This window comes from Stigmatopora argus, chromosome 5 (genome assembly GCF_051989625.1).
Source record: "Stigmatopora argus isolate UIUO_Sarg chromosome 5, RoL_Sarg_1.0, whole genome shotgun sequence".
Taxonomy (NCBI): domain Eukaryota; kingdom Metazoa; phylum Chordata; class Actinopteri; order Syngnathiformes; family Syngnathidae; genus Stigmatopora; species Stigmatopora argus.
Window position 1 is genome coordinate 7,210,576 of NC_135391.1, and position 21,108 is coordinate 7,231,683.

General features: G+C 40.3%; 2 protein-coding genes across 3 annotated transcripts; both read left to right on the forward strand.

The window, feature by feature from the left end:
• Positions 1–180: 180 nt before the first annotated feature.
• On the forward strand, positions 181–16,054 carry LOC144074576 (multiple epidermal growth factor-like domains protein 9). The gene is made up of 6 exons (XM_077601075.1): positions 181–813; positions 3,644–3,848; positions 7,460–7,599; positions 9,390–9,539; positions 12,766–13,035; positions 14,039–16,054. The coding sequence occupies exons 1-6, from the start codon at positions 198–200 to the stop codon at positions 14,551–14,553; spliced, it is 1,896 nt and encodes a 631-aa protein (XP_077457201.1). The 5' UTR covers positions 181–197; the 3' UTR covers positions 14,554–16,054.
• Positions 16,055–17,771: 1,717 nt separating this feature from the next.
• On the forward strand, positions 17,772–20,846 carry LOC144074577 (lymphotoxin-alpha-like). 2 transcript variants are annotated; one of them, XM_077601077.1, is made up of 5 exons: positions 17,772–17,983; positions 18,865–18,895; positions 18,964–19,011; positions 20,073–20,122; positions 20,213–20,846. In XM_077601077.1, exons 1-5 carry the CDS (start codon positions 17,807–17,809, stop codon positions 20,498–20,500), a joined length of 594 nt encoding a protein of 197 aa, XP_077457203.1. In that variant the 5' UTR covers positions 17,772–17,806; the 3' UTR covers positions 20,501–20,846. The 2 variants fall into 2 exon arrangements, with proteins under 2 accessions (XP_077457203.1, XP_077457202.1); XM_077601076.1 differs by having other exon boundaries at positions 17,774–17,983; positions 20,073–20,846.
• The last annotated feature ends 262 nt before the right edge of the window (positions 20,847–21,108 follow it).

Here is a 21,108-nt window from a genome sequence, read left to right on the forward strand (position 1 = left end):
ATCAGGGTTGGTCATAAAAAAATGGGGAAGATGTTTTCTGAGGATTTTTTTCCCTGTCAAAATGATTGTTATGACGCTCAACCAATCAGCTAAAGGAGGCGTTATTTTATTGGTCTTCTCGGATTTCTATTGGTTGTTCGTAACGAGGCGTGCTCAGTAGCGCCACGGTTAGGTTGCAGTGCAATGACTTGTGGTTCATGAGGCAACAAACAGCACCGTACGCCGCCAGGAGACATCAATGGTGGAGTACGCATCAATTCAGGGAAAGGTCTGACAGAGACCGTTACTGGGGCTTACATGGAGAGCTGAAACTGAATATGAGGTTCACGTCCTTAATGATGTACATATCGTCGGTTCTAGTATTTATTTTCTATGTATATATCGATTTTTCCGAAGCTGCACCTCGCATCAGTCTATACGATGCGTCGCCTATTTCCAAGAAGCCAGACACAGCCTCCGACACCTGGAAGACCCTCCATACGGATCCACCTCGCCGTTTATCCGAGAACGGGTTCGCTTTGACACAGTCGTCAGCTACCGGTGTCGCTAGCCATATTCCCCCGAACGCCTTCCCACCCGCACCGATTGAGCCGACTACGACCGATTTCGACTCCGGGATCCTTTCAGACGCAAGGGAAAAAATCGCAGTGCTGACTTCCAGGTTGAAAAGATCTACCGATGCACGCGCAGGACTCTTTGCCCCGGAGAAAACGCTCCAGACAATGATGTCCATGGTTTCTCAGCGGTCGGACAACGATGCGTGGTCGGCAGATCGGATCGACACATCTGTTACCTCAGTGGAGAATAGCCAAGGTGAGTGAGTGTCATAGAATGCAATAATAGTGAAAGTAAACCGTTTGATTTTCATTGATTCGCTTTCACTTACTTCATAACCATAAAACGAAACACTGCTATTCACCTATGTGTAGGAATAGGAAGGATTGCACTGAGCGTTTGACGCAGAGAGACCAAATAAAGCACATTGCAACAATGGCCAGACCCCATCAATTCATGGATGCTGCACCCCTTCAAAGATCCTTAACACGAATTGTAATATGGTCCAGTAAAAAAAAAACACTGTCTGTGTGCGCTGAACATTAACGTGGCCTGCATGAGGCCTGTTAATAAAAGATGTGTGGCACATATATTACAGTGTATAGGAGGAGGAAGAGAGAGAGGGAGGGAGGGAGGGAGAGAGGGGGGTTAAGGTTGATCCTGTTGTTGTTCAATGAGGGTCTGCCAGGCCACACAGCATCCACACAAGCCCATCATGCTTTTGTATTAGGGCAAGCAGGATTTATGTTCTGTTATGATGTGAAATTACATGCCGATCTCCCAGCGTATGCCGCTTGTAATGAATGTGGAGTATGTAGAACAAGCATACGCGACTAAAATGGTTAGGCAGCCAAAGCCATGAATGAGCAACGATACTGGTACCCCCTCCCCTCCACATCAATGGGTAAGTAAGGCTTGATTAAGTCACAGTCAGAAGCGCAGTTGTCACAATTTATCTTTTAATGGCTGTGGTAAGCAGATGTTTGGGATTGTATTTTTTTTCTCTCTTTTGCCCAGAGTACTTATGGAAAGCTGATTTCCACAAAGTAGTTTAAACAAAACATGAGCAGTGATCTTTTTTTTTTTGGTCAAATATTGTATAAAATGTTCAGTGTCCACGGGGAAAATGCTATTGGTCTTCTTGTTACTTCCTTCTGAAGAGGACAAAAACTCTGGAGTTGTATTTCATATTGTGTTCTGACTAATCTTGACTCCTCGTTACACAATTTCGGGCTGTATTTGCATTAACTCATTCCTAGCTAAGTAAACTTATTGAGATAAAAGTAGCTTTGGGGTTAGAGATATAAAGGATTTGATGCAAGATAAACAACATGAATTTTGTTGGCTATTGTTAAGACTTGTGGATTAAGTGGGGTTTTGGACGTCTACAGTATTGCAGCATCAGTTAGATACGAGGTTGTTAAAATATAGTTAAAGATATCCAGATGTTCAACTGTCAGTAGTTTGGCCGAATGGGAAATTTTCCCCTCAATTTGACTGAATTTGTGTAAAGCACTAGTCAAAAGGGAAAACATCCCAGACCTATTTTTTATGCTGTCATGTTTTGTGTTAGTTCCTCTACTCTATATTTTTAAACAATTTTAATTTGGTAATATTGCACCTTTCCTGAAATATTATTATAGCAGGACAAATTACCAAGCCTTTGGACTACTAAATCGGGGTTCAGATTAAAAAAAACGTAATTGTCTGTATATTTTATTAGGTCATTAATCAATGCCTTTTTGAACCCTATGACCAAAATGTTTATTTTTATTTCAAATCACAATGAAGCTCAATTTTGGTGCATTCCTGAGCTTCTGTCATTGTTCTTCTGAAAAGGAAACACTCATAATACATGATAATATCAACAAAGGCACCACATCTCAGGTCCTCACAGGCAGCTGCACTATATAAGCCTTTTCTTTCCCTAGAACATTTTTGCAGTTTAATGCCCGGAGGGAAAAAAAAAGAAATAAAATTGGTTTTCACGGTAGGAGTAGACAAGCAAGTACTAAGCGAGGCTCGAGAGGAATTTTGCGACTTGTTCAGAACGGCCTGCACTGTTTGAATAACAAGCCATGCTGTCACAACACGTCGCAACAGTCAAACAGATATACTAGACAAGGGAGATGCGAGCCCAGCCCCCTTAGCCTCTTTGCCCTACACAGAGGTCTATTTTAATAATCAGACAGAGTATTTGTGTGTGACTAGAATAGTTAAACCTCACACACAGTGAAAAGACCGATTTTTAAGAATGAAAAATGGTGAGCGTGTATAGTGGAATATTCATTAGCTGGATTTCACACAACCGGGACAGTCGGTTCTTCTACGACTGTTACTGTAGCAAAGAGCCTGGAATGAGGGCTTGCATAACCATAGGCCTTTTTTTGGTTACATATAAAAGTGCAAACAACACAAGAAGTCCAACACCACCTGAATGGTATTTCGGAGCAGAAGTAAATTCAAATTTAAGTATTTGTTTGACCTGATCTAACTGGAAATGTGTGTGGTTATTGTATTTGTTTTTTTCAAGACACTGCATTTTTTTAAATTACTGTACTGAAGTGTGAGATATTGTAATGTTTAATGAGGTCTGTAGTCGCAACACGCTACACTGAATCTGATAAATAATAGATAGTCACTGAGTGCTTGTCAAGGTCATCTTTGTGTCAACATAACTTGGATACATTTGTCAAGTACACCATTGTAAACTGTCCAATGTATACCCTTTACAACCTTCCTTAAAATCAGTTTACTCTTTTCAAACATGATATGATTCATGCCATTATTTTTTCTCTAATATCACCTAATGTAAGGACACACGTTTTATGTAGTTATTTTAAGAAAACAGATGTTTATTTCTATATTTTATTAATATTAAGTCTTCCCCAAACCAGTTATGCTTGTTCTGTTTACAATGTTTTTTTTATGGCTACAGTTGGGCTTTTAAAAACATAATTTCAGGCTTTCTTTATTCATGAGATTTGCTCCTCACTGTCAAGCACCAAATAATTAGATTACTTCCAGTTATGTAAACGCATTTTCACCTTTTAGTTTGACCCATTGGTGTGCCTATCTGTCCACCTAGATGGCTTCTGCAACTGCAGCGCTGGAGGTGAGGGGATTTTGTATCCTGACGAGTGCAACCAGAGTACCGGCCAGTGCTCATGCCTGGACGGCTATACTGGTCTACAGTGTGACGAATGTGAGGAGGGATACTTTACCAACGGCACCAGCGGCTGCCTACCCTGCGCCTGTGACTCATTTGGTGCTGAGACCCACCTGTGTGACAGGTACTGTTCTAAACCGTTTCAACGCTTTATTTAATATACCTTGGCTGTTGGAAGTTCCATTCTATTGTTTGCACTTTCAATCACATGCAATTTGAGGAAGTATTATGATAAAATCATTGATAATGTATGTTGTCTGTGCTGTCTTCGAAAAAGAACAGTCCAAATAAATGATTTAAATACCAAATATTAAATGGATGCCTGTGTAAACTACTAATCACAACTTTCAAATACTACTGTATTAGATTGATAAATCATTGTGCGTACTGTATTATTAAATTTTACTCAAACCATTCATGAGACATTTGACATAGTTTTATAAAATGAACAAACCAACAAAGCAGCACTGGCTAAATGCACGTGCTTTGAAACACTTAAATTTGGACCATAGCTCATACAGGTGAAGCATATAGAAAGTTATTTCAGCATTGAATATAGTCTTGTCTTAGACTGTCTGAGCCTGCCCACTGCCAAGGCCAATAGCCTCGCGAGGACCCCTATAGGAGCTAATCACTGTGAGTACGCAGATTAGCCATCTTTCCGCCCCCCTAGCCTGCTGTTGCTTTCAGCATTTCTCTCATTAAGTAATGTGAGGCTTTTTATGCTCAGGGACTAGGACAATATGGTGGCAGTGAAAATTTAGCAGACTTAGTGGGCTGACCTTATGGACCCAAGGTTCACCATCATTTGTAAATCATTGTATTCTTTTTTTGAATTATATTTAGCACATTTCTATTTTTTTATGACTTGGACTTGTACACTGATGGAATTCTTTTATAAACCGATTATTTTCTGTCTAAAACAGGGGCGGGCAAACTATTCCAGAAAGGGCCGCAGTGGGTGAGGGTTTTCATTCCAACCCATAAAGAGGACACCTTTTCAACAATCAGTAGTTTGCACTCAGGTGCTTCTTGTTTTCTGCAGAAATCTCATTGGTCAAAGTGTCTGTGCTGGATCGGTTGGTACAAAAACTTGCACCCACAGCGGCCCTCGAGGACCGGTTTGCCCATCCCTGGTTTAACATCAAGATGCAGTCAAAGGCTATTTGAGATATTTCATTGTTTGTTGCGCACACAAATGTTGCTAAACCAGTTGTCTGTCATCAAAGTAAGTTCATCCTTGGTGGGATTACAAGCTTTACTAAGTCAGGTGACATTTGTAATTGGATCCTTGTTCAGTGTACTTAAAGGCCCCTTAATGAGATTTCCTCCTCTTGTCAAGTCAATATGGCATTCGCTCTGCTCACTAGTCCGCTATTCATGTGACAAAAAATGAACTTACACACCATTTGCCATGCTTTTTAGGTAATGCATTATGAGACCAAGCCACTTGAATCTGCTATAACACTTGGATTACACCTTTATTTGGGTCAGGTCCTGTTGGTATTGTCTAGGGGCATTTTTTTTGACAATACTGCTCCAAGGCTGCCAGTCTGGAATTAAATATTGATTGTAGGTGCAGATGTTTCTTTCTCTGTATTTAGTCAGATTGTTTATACATATACTTGCTGTCAGGGCATGTGTGTATCATTTCCCCTGTGGACAAGATAAATTGCTTGGGATTATTTCTGCATCCACCACTTTAGTATTACATACTTTATTGTATTATGTTGTGGATGGAGAAAATGTGCTTAGAAACACTCAATTAAAAATATTCTATTAAATAGAGAACATGATCAAACCATCATTCCAAAACACTTTGATACAGTGTTTCAAGCTATCAGCACATACTCTGTGTAGTTTATGTACCTCTGCAATATGTCTGTCTTTCTTTTTTCAGCGTCTGAGACACAGACGAGACGCATGACTCTGGGTTTCCCCTATGTAGCCGTGAAACAAGTGGATAGTCAATGTTTTGGCGTGACAACCTGAGATACTCATTTGATAATCTTGTCTCGTGATTGTGCTTTGAAAACAGTGCGTATTTATATCCAGTGGACATTTTTGTTCTCAAGATTTTGCAAATGAAAATGAGTCAGTGCATATTTGTTCATAGAGATAAAGGTGCCCATCCCACTGTAAAGTCCAATGATGGGTGGGTTTCAGCAGTCATGAATCTTAGTGCGGAGTGGAATAAAACATGCTGTAGATGTCATCATTACAAAAAAAATAATCTAGTTTTTGTATCTTTTGTGCGTTTATGAGTTTTAAATGCAAGTCTTTGTTCTTAACAGTTGTGTGTGTATATGTATGTATATATATATATATATATATATATATATATATATATATATATATATATATATATATATATATATATATATATATATATATATATATATATATATATATATATATGTGTGTGTGACTTTTTCAATACTGTGTAAGGTTGGAAACGGTTTATTTATTTATTTTTTTCTTCCACCATGTTCCTTGTGTTGGAAAATGGTGTGCAGTAAACATGATCACCCTGTGGTCTTTTGTTTATATTTTCAATTGATTACTTTCTGTTCATGTTGAGTATTCACCAGGTAATTAAGCCCAATATTTTGTCACCATGGAGATGGAATGTTTGCAAGCAGATCATTCTTATTCAACACTGACTAGCAACCATGCCAAGTGACGTAGTCGGCTGCATGCTTAGTCATGCACAGACTTATCAGTTTTGTAATCCACAACACTCCATTCAGTGTAAGCTATGTGGCAAGCTGCATAGTGATACATAGTTTTTTTCCCCAATAATACTGTAATTTAAGATAAAGAATTGGAATTGGAAGTGTTAACAGTTACTCCATCCTTAAAACACAGCTATCTTATCTTACATTTTACTTTTCTAATGCTAGGTTACATACAGGTTTGTAACTTGGCCAGCACAGCATATGACGCATTTCTATTTGCCTTGCATGTGACCTTCAGAAACACTGTTTACTTTCTATTCCCCACTTTCTTCTGAATAATCTGGAGACATCTGCTGTACGCGTGTGTTCTTCCCAGCCTTGTCTTCAGCATTGCCCACGCCCCACTAAGCATCACCGCCGGCTTCATCATTTGCATTAAGTGCAGTTGTTTAACAAAGCCCCATTTGTATGAGGACCCATGCACATGCTCACAGAAATCGCTTCCAGTCACTTGTGATTTATACTTCCATTGTTTTGAAGTCATTGTGTGTAATTAATGTTTTGGAGTACATTGTCTGGGTTGGAGGATAGATCATGCTTGACTTGGCATTGTGTTTTTTTTCTTGTCGGAGATTACTTTGAAAGAAGTAGCATTGGGAGAGATTACGCTCATGTGTCATTCAAAATTTGTTTTAAATGGAGCCGTCTGTATTTTCTATAATCCATAAACTACAGTTATTATTGTATGTAATGCTTTAAAAAAGTGGGATCATGCTAGTTAAATAGGTTGTGGTCTATGAACATGCATACATGTATTTAAACTCTATCCTCCATTTGATTATGTGGTGACAATAACAAATAGTACATCAGATTGGAGTTGGTTGTCTCTGTAGTTTCCCAAGTTGTTATATAATATATATTAAGAGGTGGGTCTGATTCATTTTGGACATGATTATGGGTGTGTGTGTGTATAGTATGTGTATGTGTGTTTTGTAAACATAATATTTATGCTTGTATTGTATTAAAATAGTTTTTTTCTTCTCTAATGCCTCTCCAGCTCAGGGATATGTGTATGCAAGGCAGGAGTGTATGGACCCAAGTGTGACGAGTGCCACCCAGGCTTCTTCCACTTTAGCAGCACGGGATGCCAGCATTGCCAGTGTCACAATCATACCAGCTACTGCCATCCACAGTCAGGTGAGTCTCCTCATAATAACGGATGTTGGGACGTTTATCCTATATAGATTGCGAGGAGTTTTGGAGTTTGCAGGACCGTGGGACACAAGTGCAGGTCCTGATCCATTGGTACAACAGGATGTTGGCATCCACACTCATAAAATTTGTTGAGGCACAAAAGATCTGTTAATGTGACAACACAAGTAGAATTTCTGACACATCGAGAGTTCCTGCGTCATGGTCGTGAGGTGTCCTAGGAGTAGACGCTAAATCGCCAGTCTAGTCTATCAATGTCACATCACCTCAGGTGATCAGTGATTCCAAAGTAGAGGTGTCAGAGAGGACAGTCAACATTCTTCCGCAATCTGTCTGTCAAACAAAATCGGGCTATAATTGTGTAGTTTGAGCTCATCTTAAGGCAACTTCTCCATTCATAATTTCTTGCAAATAACGTAACTACAAGATAAAGTATGACGCATAAACAGAAGGGAAACCTCTTGGATATGCTCAGAGGAGGAAAAGGTTACTAAACAATGACCTGGAAATATGGCATGAACGAGAGTATTTTGTGCTCCATCAAAAAGAAAGAAACCATGATAAAAGCCAGACCACAATATTTCAACTATTTGCACATTTCTGCTTATTGCCGCAGGTTTGTACACCCTGTGAATAGCGACAGTGAACTATACACGGAAATATAAATTTATCCTCACCAGACAGAGATACTATTGTACAGTATGTCGATCTCAAGATCTTTTTTTTTTAACCTTTGAGCGGGAAAGAGGATTATGAGACAAAAGACGGCTGAGGTATTTGAGGTCAATCAGTATATTAGCAGCTTGCCTTTTTTTTTTACAATTTTCACCCTCACTTCAGTTGTTCTACCATTATCTTACTCTAAACAAAAATGCAGAACTGCCCTTAGCACATCATCCACTATGCTATGTAGTTTCACATTTTCACCCTTTGTCTTCAGTTGGCCTTATTTTGCATGTTGAGATGAAAAGGGATCCTAATGGGGAGAATTGTGCTTTTGAGTAGATCAGCTGTATATTGAATGGTGATCAGTAGCCAATCCCCTTGCAGATTGACAGTTCTATAACAATACAGTACATTACAGTCAATCTGACTAATGGGATAAGTACTGTGTACCAAAGTACAATATTCATCTGTAGTACACAGCAAGCGACAACTAAATTGGACAGAGCACTCTTGTCAAGGTAATCTCGAAGGTCACGAAACCATCAATTTGTTTCATGCGAAATGGGAGTTTTATTCAAGTTGATCCTCTTCAGGAAGCTCGCTGCGCACCTTTCACCAGTCAGGCTTTTAGTCCTTCGAAGGACGAAAGGTGAAGGGGTCTATGATGATGTATGTGATGGTGGGGCGATGAGGGGGAGTTTAACAGCCATATGTCTAGATGCTATTATGCATGAGCAGATGGACTTCTAAGGCCTCACTTGGACTCCGTGTTCACAGAGTTGTGGATTAACGAAGGTTTTATGGTTCTCTATAAAGACTGATCCTGGCCTCTCCCCTAGGAAACAATACAGTGCACTCAAACAAGAACACTAAGCCCAAATTCACATTTTTCTACAGCTGTACCAGAGTAAACGGCATCATTTTGTTCAGAGGATGGTGCGAGCTGTTCATCTTACGTTTACTTGCTTCCTAACAACTCTCTTCCTTTGTTGTTGTTGTTGTTGTTTTTATATTATAAATCATGCTCCATTCTTGCCTCAGGTTTTATGGGTGATACACCTTCCCTTTAAAAGAAAAAAATAAAGATTTTATGAACATGCTTTCCTCAGGTGTGTGTCTGAACTGTGAGGGCAACACCCAAGGGTCCAATTGCGAGGAGTGTAAGCAAGATCATTACCGCAGCCGTAGTACTGCCTTGACTGAATCCTGCGTCCTATGCCCCTGCTTCAACGCTTCCTCCTCTGGCACCTGTCACACTGGTGAGTGATTCACTGACCACACGTAAATGCACAATTGCTGTTATATTTGCATCCTTGCTGTCACATTTACAAGGCAAAGCTTTTTTTTATTTTTTATTTTTAATATCCATCTCGCCGTTTTGTCCAATACCACCCTCTGTTGCCAGGAAAATTTCAAGTCACAACGCCTCTAAATTATGTATTTGAATATCGTTAAAGGCCATACATAAAATATGATTTTTTTTTTTCAAATTTAAGATGTATAAATTCCTCGCAGCACCGATTAGTCAAGCAATGTCACATGATCATCTGCAGGCAGTGATGGTCAAGCGGGGCATGTTATCGTGTATAGACATTGATGAGTCGATGTGTCTTGACCTCCGCGGGAGAGGCGCCACCGAATCCCTGAGACCGGCCCCTAGGACAAGGGTCTCAAACTCGGGTTGATTCGTGGGCCGCATTAACGTCAACTCCATTTCATGTGGGCCGGACCATTTTAGATCTAATATTTAGAAGAAAAAAAATTAATCGGATTAAATGAACTGGATCAAAAGCCCTAAATAGTCAGTTTTTTAATAGATCTAAAACAATGTTTTTTTTAGCTTTTTTTCTTATTAAGGGAAAATGTCTTTTAATCATATTTTTCACTTGAAAATGTCTTTTAATTTTTCCATTTCAAAAGGATTTTTTTTTAATTATGTTCAATATTAAAGTAATTAAGAATATTTCTACAGATTTGTGCTACATGACATAATGCTTTAATTTGTCAACAAGCAAAACTGCCTAAATTGGGATTGAGTGACCTTTCTGCTCGAGGCTTTGTCTGCCCTAGTTTAACACCCCACCTAAATGTTTTTCTCGGCAGCATTCTGGATTGATTGACTGTCGTCGTCATGAAAGATACAGTTTTGTTAACCAGAATATCGCAGGGTTTGAAATAGGTTGCCACCAAACAAATAATCTCTTTCTTATCAGTCTTCTACGTCTCAAAAATAATTCATAGCATGGCAGGCAGAATGATTCTGGTGTAATTAGTGAGTATTTGTTGGGAAAACCCACTCCTCTCGCACCTTTGTGAGAAACCCCCTGTGCACACAGCAATCCTCCTCTAATGTCAAACTCCAGGTTATTTGGGAATGACACTTTTTTTTAACAATCTGGAGTGATGAGATTACAAATTCTCTATTATTTCTCTTGTCCTCACTCCCTTTTATTATTTTTTATATTTTTTTTAGCTTTGCCTCAATATTATAACCTTCCCCTTCTTAGGCTAATCCTTCCCAGCCACCCATGTCCCACAAGACTCCTCCTGCATGGAAACAGCCACGTATAGATACGCTCTGGTTGTTATGTTAGGATTCCGCCTGTTGGGGACCGCGCTAGTGGTGCTGCAATGTAGAAGGGAGGGGAAGGGACATGAACCAGGCTGAGCTGAGCTGGGACAGCATGAGCACAGTTGGGCCATTGCAGCGCCACTCAGGCAGTAACAGACTGCGGGGGGAGGGGATGGGCTGCTTTTTTAGACAGCATCGCTATAGGAAGAAGTGAAAAGACATTTGCTATCACATTTACAGTGTTGTGGCACTGGATGATTTGAAGCCAAGCACAAGAGCTGACCCCCAAAACATGGGTCATCTAGCCAACCACAGTAGCGAACATACTCTACAGTACCCCGGATCAATTTTGTACAATAAATGATTTGTGGATATGAGAAAAAGACGATCTCCATTATGATATGCCGAGAGGTGAAGTGGAACACTGTTCTAGATCAGAATGTGGGTCACACATTAAATCACTCAAGTATGATTATATCTGCACCTACTGTTGTAAAGTGTCCTTCATTTTTAATGTTCCTTCCCTGTGTTTTTCTAACTAATGTGCCAGACGGTGCCTGCCCAGTTACCAGTGTGCTGCTTGCTTAACATAGCAAATACAGTAGAATGATGGTTGAAGTAGTGGTCTAATCACGTCTTTTAGATCAGTGTGTCGCTTCTCATGTTTCCTTTGCATTACATAACAGCACAGGTCAGCTGCCTTTGAACCTTCAAAAGCTTATCAGAAGCACCATGTGCCCAGCTGCAATACAACCCAGTCATGTGATCATCTGAGATAGAAAACACCATCTAGGCCAGTGCCTGAGTCATACCACTTGGATCGCTTCATAATCGTGGTGTTGAGAATCCAGTCGCGGGCCGTGCATTGAAGTCATGCTCGGCTTCTGAAAATAACAGGACAATTGCTTCAACAATTTGGATTTTAGGGATTTTTTTTAAATTTTGTTTTCTTCTCAGTCAATCATTAGAAGAAATTGGTTTTTACCTAGAAAACTTTGCATTTACCCTTCATGCAACTGCATGGTGTACAAAAACATCATTTAAAGAATTTATGGAGTTTAATATAAATGGATGTTACTGTTACTCCTCCCCCTCATGAAGAGATAACCTGGCAACAATAAGGCAGCTTCTAATTCATTAATTAATAATTTAAGTAACAAGGCTGGGAGACAACTACCACTGTTTTGAAATGCCCTTACCTAAGGTCCTTGCTCTTCGATGTGTTTCGTTAAAGAAATGGGATACCTGTAATCATAACATTTAACTCTTTATACCATAACAATATTCACTGGATTACACATTTTCTTTTGGGACTTGTTTTGTAGGATCCAAAGCACCAAAATACAAAATCGCCATCCAGTTATTTTTCTATCGCTTATCTGCCATCATCTAATTAAACTAATTTTTGGGAATTACAGATGAATTGCATTTGTAGCAAATTTTCCTTGATAATCTCTGGAAACTTTACACAGTCATCTAATCTCGTTGTATGTGGTCAATGTAATTATTTTAAAACAACAGCATGTATCTCTAAATAATATGTTAGGATTCACAGTACTATGATTACTTAAAATGTGTACGTCCTTTTTGTTTGACATACTAAAGTGATTCAGGAATACCATTTCCCAAGTCCCCAGTTGTACTTGTTTAATAGTACAAATGTACTGCCACCTAGTGGCCCATTGTTATAATCTCATGCAAAGCATACCGTGAGTATTACAGTTTACATTGGTCATGAGAAAAAGAAGAGCCGGTGTAAACCTGTTAAACTGATTACACTAAAGTAGCCGTTGACATAAGAATTTGAGATTTGGCCTGATCTTGTGAATGCGCCAGAGAAAAAATCAACATTTTAGAACATTGGGGAGTATGTGAATCCCTTCTGATAAGCATTGTTGTGTGTTCTTGATTAGATACCAGTGGCTCTCCAGTGTGTGACCAGTGCCTTCACCCATATTCTGGCCCACTGTGCGACCAGTGCAGCGCTGGATTTCACAAAGCACAAGGGGCTTGCGTGCCATGTGACTGTAGTGGGAATGCAGATCCTCAGGGTCCCACCCAGCTTTGTCACCCCGACACTGGCCACTGCCTCAGCTGCATTAACAACACCACTGGGCCCCAGTGCCATCTCTGTGCTCCTGGATTTTCAGGGGATGCTCGGGCTCATAACTGCAGCCGTCTAAGTAAGTATATAATTTTAATTTGACGAGAAATGATATCGACCACGACGGCCCGGCGGACGAGTGGTTAGCACGTTGGCGTCACAGTTCTGGGGTCAAGGGTTCGATCCCACGTGGTTCCGCACTGTGTGGGGTTTGCATGCTCTCCCCGGGCTTGCGTGGGTTTTCTCTGGGTACTCCGGTTTCCTCCCACATCCCAAAAACACGCAGGGTAGGCTGGTTGGAAATTCTAAATTGCCCCTGGGTATGAGTGTGAGCATGAATGGTTGTCCGTCTCAATGTGCCCTGTGATTGGTGCCCCCTGCCTGGTCCCCGTAGTTAGCTGGGATAGGCTCCAGCACCCCCTGCGACCCTTGTGAAGATAAGCGTTTCAGAAAATGAATGAATGAGTGATATTGTTCACCCATTTAACGTTTCTTCAAAATTCATTGTGTAATATCCACCGTTTTGTTTTGTTCAATGCGCTTTAGATCTGTAGCTGAATCATAAAACAATTATTAATTCATCAATATATGCCGTAACAACGGCATTGAAAAAAACTTATAATAAAGAATAATATTGAAAGGGAATATTAACTAAATATTTCATTATGCATTCTTTTTCAAAAATCTTCTTTCAGAATTCCACCGTGTACTTTAATTTAGATGTATTTTTAATGTTTGGTGGGGTGTATGGATTTTGCGCATGCATTATTGACGCACAATTGTCCCAACATTGTTCAGCATGCAAAATTGAATTGTGTTTTTCTTTGAAAATATGAAACCAAGTGGCTCGGCTTTATATAATTCTTTTATTTTCCTGCTTGTTTTGAAATGCTGAAAATGTGGCAGGTAAACTGTGGTGAGACATTTTGACCACCAGGTGTTGTACAACAATGAGACATTTTCATTTTGATGTACTGAACAATGATGTTGCCACATTGTGATCAAACTTGTAGTAGTATGTTTGTTTGCTTGTTTTAATGAGGTCTATTTTTTTCATGGTTTAATGACTTTTCTCTCCTCAGCACCTCAGCAAGTTCCCACACCAGCTGGCCGTACCACGACAGAGCACTCCACTTCTACCCCTTGGTCTTCCTTCAGCAGCAGCTCGACCATCACCAGAGCGAGGAACGTTCCCGCCTCCGCGCCCGACGGTAACCTGAGCACAACTCTGAGCACGGCCACCACCACTCAAGCCCTGCTGACAAGTCTGAGCGGCCCCACCGACAACACCACGGCGGCTCTGACCGACGTCTCCTGGACGCAGTTCAACATCATCATCCTGGCCGTCATTATCCTGGTGGTGGTTGTGCTCTTGGGTTTTGTCGGAGGCGTGTACACTTACAGAGAATACCAGAACCGGAAACTCAACGCGCCCTTCTGGACCATCGAACTGAAAGAGGACAACATCAGCTTCAGCAGCTATCACGACAGCATCCCCAACGCCGACGTGTCGGGCCTCTTGGAGGACGAGACCAACGAGGTGGCGCCCAACGGCCAGCTTGCGCTCACTACACAGGGCAACTGCTACAAGGCATAGTGCCCCTTCGACTGCGTCCGGACTGGGACTGGACTTCCATTTTTTTTCTTCCCAGATCACACAAAGCTGCTGCAAATGACCAAATCCAAAGCTCCCTCACGTATGGCTAACTGCCATGCTCGTCAAATAAAAGCTCTGCGAACCAATAGCGAAATCGAGCCACAAGCGAGAGAATACATTTCCCCCCTTTTTTTATTTTTTAAATGATTTTCATGAGGAATGAGTGTCCAAAGAGAAGTGTTTTATTGATGTTGTCTTTCCTGAAGACATTGTGCTGCGTCGTTTGGTAATCGGAGTGTCTACGCTAAAGTAATGACCTTAACGCCAGTTAGGATTTATAGTGAGTGACCCAAGCAAGCATTTTCACATATTTGTAAAATGGACTTTAGACTGTTTGAGTTGATCACTCTTGTGAACTTAAACGGAGACCTTGATTGTTATTTAATTTGAATTCTCTTATGTATTATTTATTGGTTAACGTTTCATTCGGGAGAGAAATGCTGCACATGTATGACGTGTCGATTCATGGTGTTTTATCTTGTTCGGTAGGTTTAAGCGACCGGTTTTGTTTCTAATGTAAAGTTTGTGTGTCATTTCAGAAAGAGGGACAATGAAGGCTGCTGGCATATACATCAGCTGTTTATAGCTTGCTATCATTTTTTTGTTTGTTTGTTTTTCTGAAAAGATGCCAGTACACCTGATGTATCCTCGGGAGCGATTGTTTCAGAGGCCTCAATAACCATTTCGTAGGAAAACACACTGTCTATGATCCACAGCGACTGCAGGCCAGTGACTAGCATACAGTGTAAAATGCTTACTGTACCCTCCAACATGCTCTTGGCAATCTATTGCTGAGGTAACTTGGCAGCAACCATTGAACTCATTCATTGCCAGTTTTTCCAGTTTATATGGATGTTTGATCGTTCTATCCTTCGTTGGCAATGTGCGAGTTTTGAGGATTTGATCACTTTAATGCGAAGGTCGGGCTTGATGAGTAATTGCGATTTGTCAAACAAGGTGTTTAAATATAAAAATGTTTTAGTGCGAAACCCCCCTAGCATGCTGTTGGGCTTCCTGAACTTGCTGGGTCTTGATAATCATTCCCGCGTCAAATCGGCACCACGCAAAATTGTCAACGTGGTTCGTGACTCACTGAATTCCTTTGTTTGGCTGTTCCACTACAGACGATGAGTAATGCTAATTGTGAGATTTAACTGCTCAGGTACTGGCTTTCCCTAATGTGATCTATGTAAATGTGTACAGTGAACGAATGTGAATAGTTGTACAGGTAGAATATTGTGTGTGTGCACTCTAACTCACCAGGGCACGTTGTTGCAAGTCAGCCCACAGCTTTTTGATATATTTTCTCTTTCTTATCGTCACTGTCATATATGCAGATGGAGGACTCGAATGCACCGCCAACTGGTATTGAATGAGCAAACGTGAATAATGCCACCAAAAGTCAGAGCTCAACTCGTAAATAAAAAAGGATTTAATGGCCTTTGTGGGTTTTTTCTTCCATCTTTGGGTCTCGGCTTTTTGTTCCAGCTGTGTCAGGAGTGGCTCATTTGTCACTCCTGGCTTGTCATCAGGTCAGAGCAGCTGCAGACAATCCTGGATTGCCTCCTGGTGTGGGTATTTAAGCACCACACAAAGGATGGCTCATTGTCGGATTGTTCCTGCAACTCCTGCATGTGTCCTGCATGCTCCCGTTTTTGGTTCCAAGCCTTTGTTGATTTGTAGATTCTTGTTGATTTATTAAAGATGTTGTTTTGAAGCTAACTGCCAGGCTCCTCTCCTGCTTCCCGCGCCTGGGTCCTAATCCATTCCCGATCGTGCCACGTCGTAACAAGCTGATCCAGCACAGATTGTTTCAACCTATAAGACTTCTGAAACAAGCAGAAACACAGTCAACTGATTACAGTTTTAAGACAGGAAAAAAATTTATCATCTTCATTGGTTGAGATCAAAACCTGCCGACCACTTTCTATTTTAAAGTGGCAATGCGCAACGTGGGAATAATAAAGTCATTTGAGTTAGGTTTTTGTGTTTATGTTGCTTTCTGTTTACAACACGATGATGCAAGCTGTGCAATCATCTTTCTTGAAGGATTGGGGTGTTAATCCTGGACGTAGGTGTTGTGGCCTTAGGCCAAAGGCTGAACCAAATCAGGTGCTTTGGGTGGGGTGGTTGGTGGAAGAGCGTATTCAATCCAGGTTAGTCCATAGTTTGCTCGTTCTTCGGTCTCGGATGTGACAACAAACCAACACGAGCAAATATCCTTCAATCATTGGACAAAACAGTTAGTGAGTGGTACCACTTACTATGTAAGTAAACCATCATGAGCCTCCGGCTTGCAGCACTCGTGCTCAGGTTCATTGATATATGATTCATCCAATTACAAGAGCTCTATGGAAAACCGGAGGGTATTGATGCAATATCAATTTGATGCATCAATATCTAGAAGACTAAGAGTAATAATAAGCAACCTGGAAAAAATGATCTCGTAATTGCCTGACGACAGCCGTTGTGAACACAGAATCAAAACTTTTCGAGGCCAAGAGTTGACTTTTAAAATGGGAAATCTTAGAGAACCATGTTAGAACAATTTTTTAAAAAAGTTTCTTTCTGGCCGACTGGTGGAGGAGTGGTTAGTGCATCGGCCACACAGTTCTGGGGTCAAGGTTTTGATCCCAGGCCTGCAGGGTCTCTTCGTGCTTACGTGGGTTTTCTCCAGGTAATCTGGTTTCCCCCCAAATCCCTAAAACATGCAGAGTAGGCGGGTTGAACACTTTAAATTGGTGAGCGTGAATGGTTGTCCTTTGTGTCCTTGCGCACTGCCATTGGCCAGCCTGATGTCCCCTGCCTGAGGCTCCAGCACCCCCCGCGATCCTTGTGAGGATCAGCAGTTGTGAAAATGAACGAAAGTTTCTTTGATTGCTATTGAAATATCACAGGCATTTAATGAACAATTGAGCAACAAATCTTCGATATCGGTCAATGAAATCAGCGTTTGGCTTTGCACCAATCCTATATTTACAATTTGACAGAGTAAACTATTAAAAGAATTTCCCTACCTGTCATAGGTGAAAAAATGACTCAATCTGCAGCCTCCCACGCATCCATGAAGGTGTTGTGCCACCTTCAGGTGAGTTGTGTTTTTCTCTTCACTAGAAGAGTGGGCGTGGTCCGCTTCCGTGGGCGAATCCACTTTTAAAAAGAGGGATTTGACACACACGTGCTAGAGTCCTGCATGATGGAGGAAGGCTTGTCACGCCGAATTAGCCCGAGCAGAAGCTCCCGTTTAGGAAGCCTGGCATGCCGACAGCTCACGCATTTGACCTTATTTTTGCTGTGTGCCGCGCAGCTCGGCTTGGTGTTTATTCTTCTCCGAGAGCGATTTATCCAATCAAGTGCACTCAACTCCAAGGTAAGACGATAGCAATTAGTGAGTCTCCACCCGAAACTAGACGCTCCAAAACGTCCAAAACTGCCAATATATTTGGCCTCCGATAAGAGTTCAAGGAAAAGCATATTTTTCTTTCTTTCAAATATTGAGGAGAGAAATTGCAAAATTGACCAAAAAAAGCCATGAGATGCAGTTTTCTTTCAAAAGGCTTTAGCATTTTTTTTATTTAACTCTTAGATGGAGCTTTGGTGGACCTTTGGTCATTATAAAGCCCTTAAAAGAATCACATTTTGGGCCATATAGCGCACACTATCAATATTTGGTATACATGTGTTGCCCATGTGACCCAAAATGTGGGAGGAAAACTGGAGTATTCAGAGAAAACCCACGAAGGCAAAGGGAGAACATGCAAACTCCACACAGGTGGACCGACCTGGATTTGAACCCACACCCCAGAGCTGTGAGGCCAACGTGCTAACCACTCGTGTCACCGGGCCACCCGGTCTTTAGTATAATAATAATAATAATAATATATATGCACATGCAGTAAGTGAAGAAATAGATTATACATATTAACAACACTGCAAAATTCTCATGAAATAAAATATGAAATATACTCAGGTTATGGCCCCCCTTAACAATTATTTATCATCGATTTATTTATTTTATCTTTCATCAGACACTTAGCATGAGATCATCTTTTTTTCTGAGTAAAATGCTGTGAAATGTTCTAATACGCCCACCAAAAACAGCCCAAAATGCTTTCGCCAGAACTCGGAGAATGTAAAAAACAAAAACTAAGTAACTCCAAGACCGATGGAGATCTTGCCTTCCTACTTTTTCATATCAATAATTTCATATCTAAACATATTTTGTAAACATTACATTTGTTTGCTTTTCAGTGTGTGGGGAATGAAAGTGTTACTTCATCAGGTAAATATTGTCTCATATTCATGCAAAATTTCTGTCGCGGTGTAGTATTGAATGTCTTTTCATTGCAGCCCTCAGACTTTCACAAAACGACGAACGAAAGAGTGCTCTACTAACAGGTAAGAAAAAAAGATTTAAATAATTATCGTTCTATAAGTATAGTAATATTTCACTTATCAAAGTAGAGGTAAAACAACTCTTGGAGAAAGGGTTAAATGTGCAGAGGAAGAAAAAATAACAAATAAAACTTGACAGGATTGAGCAAATGAGCAACCTAAACAAAAGGAAAATAATTCTAACTTGTAAAAGTGTTCCTGGCCACCAACAGGGGGAACTCGGCCTATTTGGAAATATTCCAACGGAGTCATTCATGTTCAGAATGTGATGCTTGCGATATTGAACCTTGGCACTGAGACTTGTTGACATTTTTCTTTCTTTTGCACGTTGCCAAAAATGACTTTAACACATTGACAAGCCCAGGCCTGACAACATAAACACATCGGTTTATTAGGTTTAAATCTCCTCGGTTAATTTTGAGGCCTAAAATCAGGCATATTTTTTCAGTTTTGATCGAAGATGGACGACTTCTTGTTGGATTTGGGATATGACTGAAAAAAAAACGTTTTTTTGTGAAGTAAAAAAAGTATCAACAACAATAACAAAGTATTACTACACCAAATTTCATAGACTTAAATTGAAAAACTGAATAGAAAAGCATTTTTAAAAGGGCCGCTAATGAGACAAATGTTATTTTTGCAATTATTCTCATTTAGAATTTGCCTGCAACATTTTACAAAAAAAGGTTGACAGGAACTACAACATAGTGGATAAATTCCGATTTATTTTTTATTTATTTTAAATTGCATTCTTTTATATCTAATCATGACACATAACTACTGTTTTTACAATTAACTCATTCACTTATGGAATATAAGTGAATAAGTTAATTGTAAAAAACAGTAGTTATGTATCATGATTAGATATAAAATATGCATCCTGGAAAGGAGTTCAAGGAGGAAATTAGGTTAACCATTTTGTGAAAAACTGGTGGACCCAGCCCCCCCCAAAATTAGACTAATTTGGGATTTTGTCATGACCTTTTCGAAACATGAAACAAACTGCCTTCATTGAGTGCAACATCGTAACTCATGAATTTACTTATCCACTGTCACTATTCTAGCTCCTGCTGGAAAAAAGTCAAATGGCAAATATCTCCTATGGGAAAGTAAGGTGGGAACTGCCTATTGCCACGGAGGCTTCCACTACTCCAACGGGAACCTGGTCCTTCCCAGTAAAGGCATCTACAGAGTCTTTCTGCAGATTACCTACGAGAGTAACGCCGACTTAAATGACAATGACGGCGTTGTGAATCTGGACAACAAGGTGTTCCTTTTCCACGATTCATACCCCAAGGATCGGCCTCTTCTGTCATCCGTCGACACAATCAGCTGCAAGGCAAACCACTGGACTAAATCTCTACACACGAGCGGCACGTTTGAATTGGAAGCAAACAGCACGCTGAGAGTGACGTCGGAAAACGTCAACCTCATTTCCTCCAAAGAATATTTGGTGTTCTTTGGAGTGGAATTTCTTCAGTATTTTGGTTAAGATCATCAAACGTGGCTTTTTTATGCGCATTGTTGTATGTTACAACACAATTGACCACTTTTCATGTGTCGGAAGTTCAAGATTTGTAACCTTGATGACATTAAATAAGCATTCTAAGACACCCTCTGTGTCTGTTGTCATATTCCATTCTGTTTACAAAACCATGCTAATATTACCACTATTCATGGGTTGCTCCACTTTCAAGTTGAGAAACTTGTTTGTTTGCTTTTAACCATTGTCATTATTTGGTGTGCAAACTCTTGAAACTTGTGACTGTGTTTTGTAATGTTTTGTAATTATTTCCTCAAATGAAAGCAGAAAATAAATAACATTTTGCAAAGTGGAAGGACTGATGTTTTTGAAGGTGCTGTGAGAGAAGGTAGAAACTCTCTGGGAACTACAGGCGTGTACAAAGGATTATTCCCTCTTCTATTATCTTATCTTGAATTAGTGTACTTCCGTCTTGTTGTAGATTTGTTTCCCAGTGTTTTTCTGTGTTTAAACGTATAATATAGATAAGTCACAACGTGGTTGATAGGTTCACAAATGGGCATTCCCAAATGCACGCATAAATAAAACACATCTGATTCATAACCGGTGTCTTGCAA

What these genes read in the sequence shown, in the direction of transcription:
- LOC144074576 (XM_077601075.1), top strand. Translation starts at nt 198, where the DNA reads ATGAGGCAACAAACAGCACCGTACGCCGCCAGGAGACATCAATGGTGG. An exon ending in CTCAGTGGAGAATAGCCAAG is followed by an intron (nt 814 to 3,643) that starts GTGAGTGAGTGT and finishes CTGTCCACCTAG; the next exon opens with ATGGCTTCTGCAACTGCAGC. An exon ending in CTACTGCCATCCACAGTCAG is followed by an intron (nt 7,600 to 9,389) that starts GTGAGTCTCCTC and finishes TGCTTTCCTCAG; the next exon opens with GTGTGTGTCTGAACTGTGAG.
- LOC144074577 (XM_077601076.1), top strand. Translation starts at nt 17,807, where the DNA reads ATGATGGAGGAAGGCTTGTCACGCCGAATTAGCCCGAGCAGAAGCTCC. An exon ending in CAAGTGCACTCAACTCCAAG is followed by an intron (nt 17,984 to 18,864) that starts GTAAGACGATAG and finishes TTTGCTTTTCAG; the next exon opens with TGTGTGGGGAATGAAAGTGT. An exon ending in AAAGAGTGCTCTACTAACAG is followed by an intron (nt 19,012 to 20,072) that starts GTAAGAAAAAAA and finishes TCACTATTCTAG; the next exon opens with CTCCTGCTGGAAAAAAGTCA.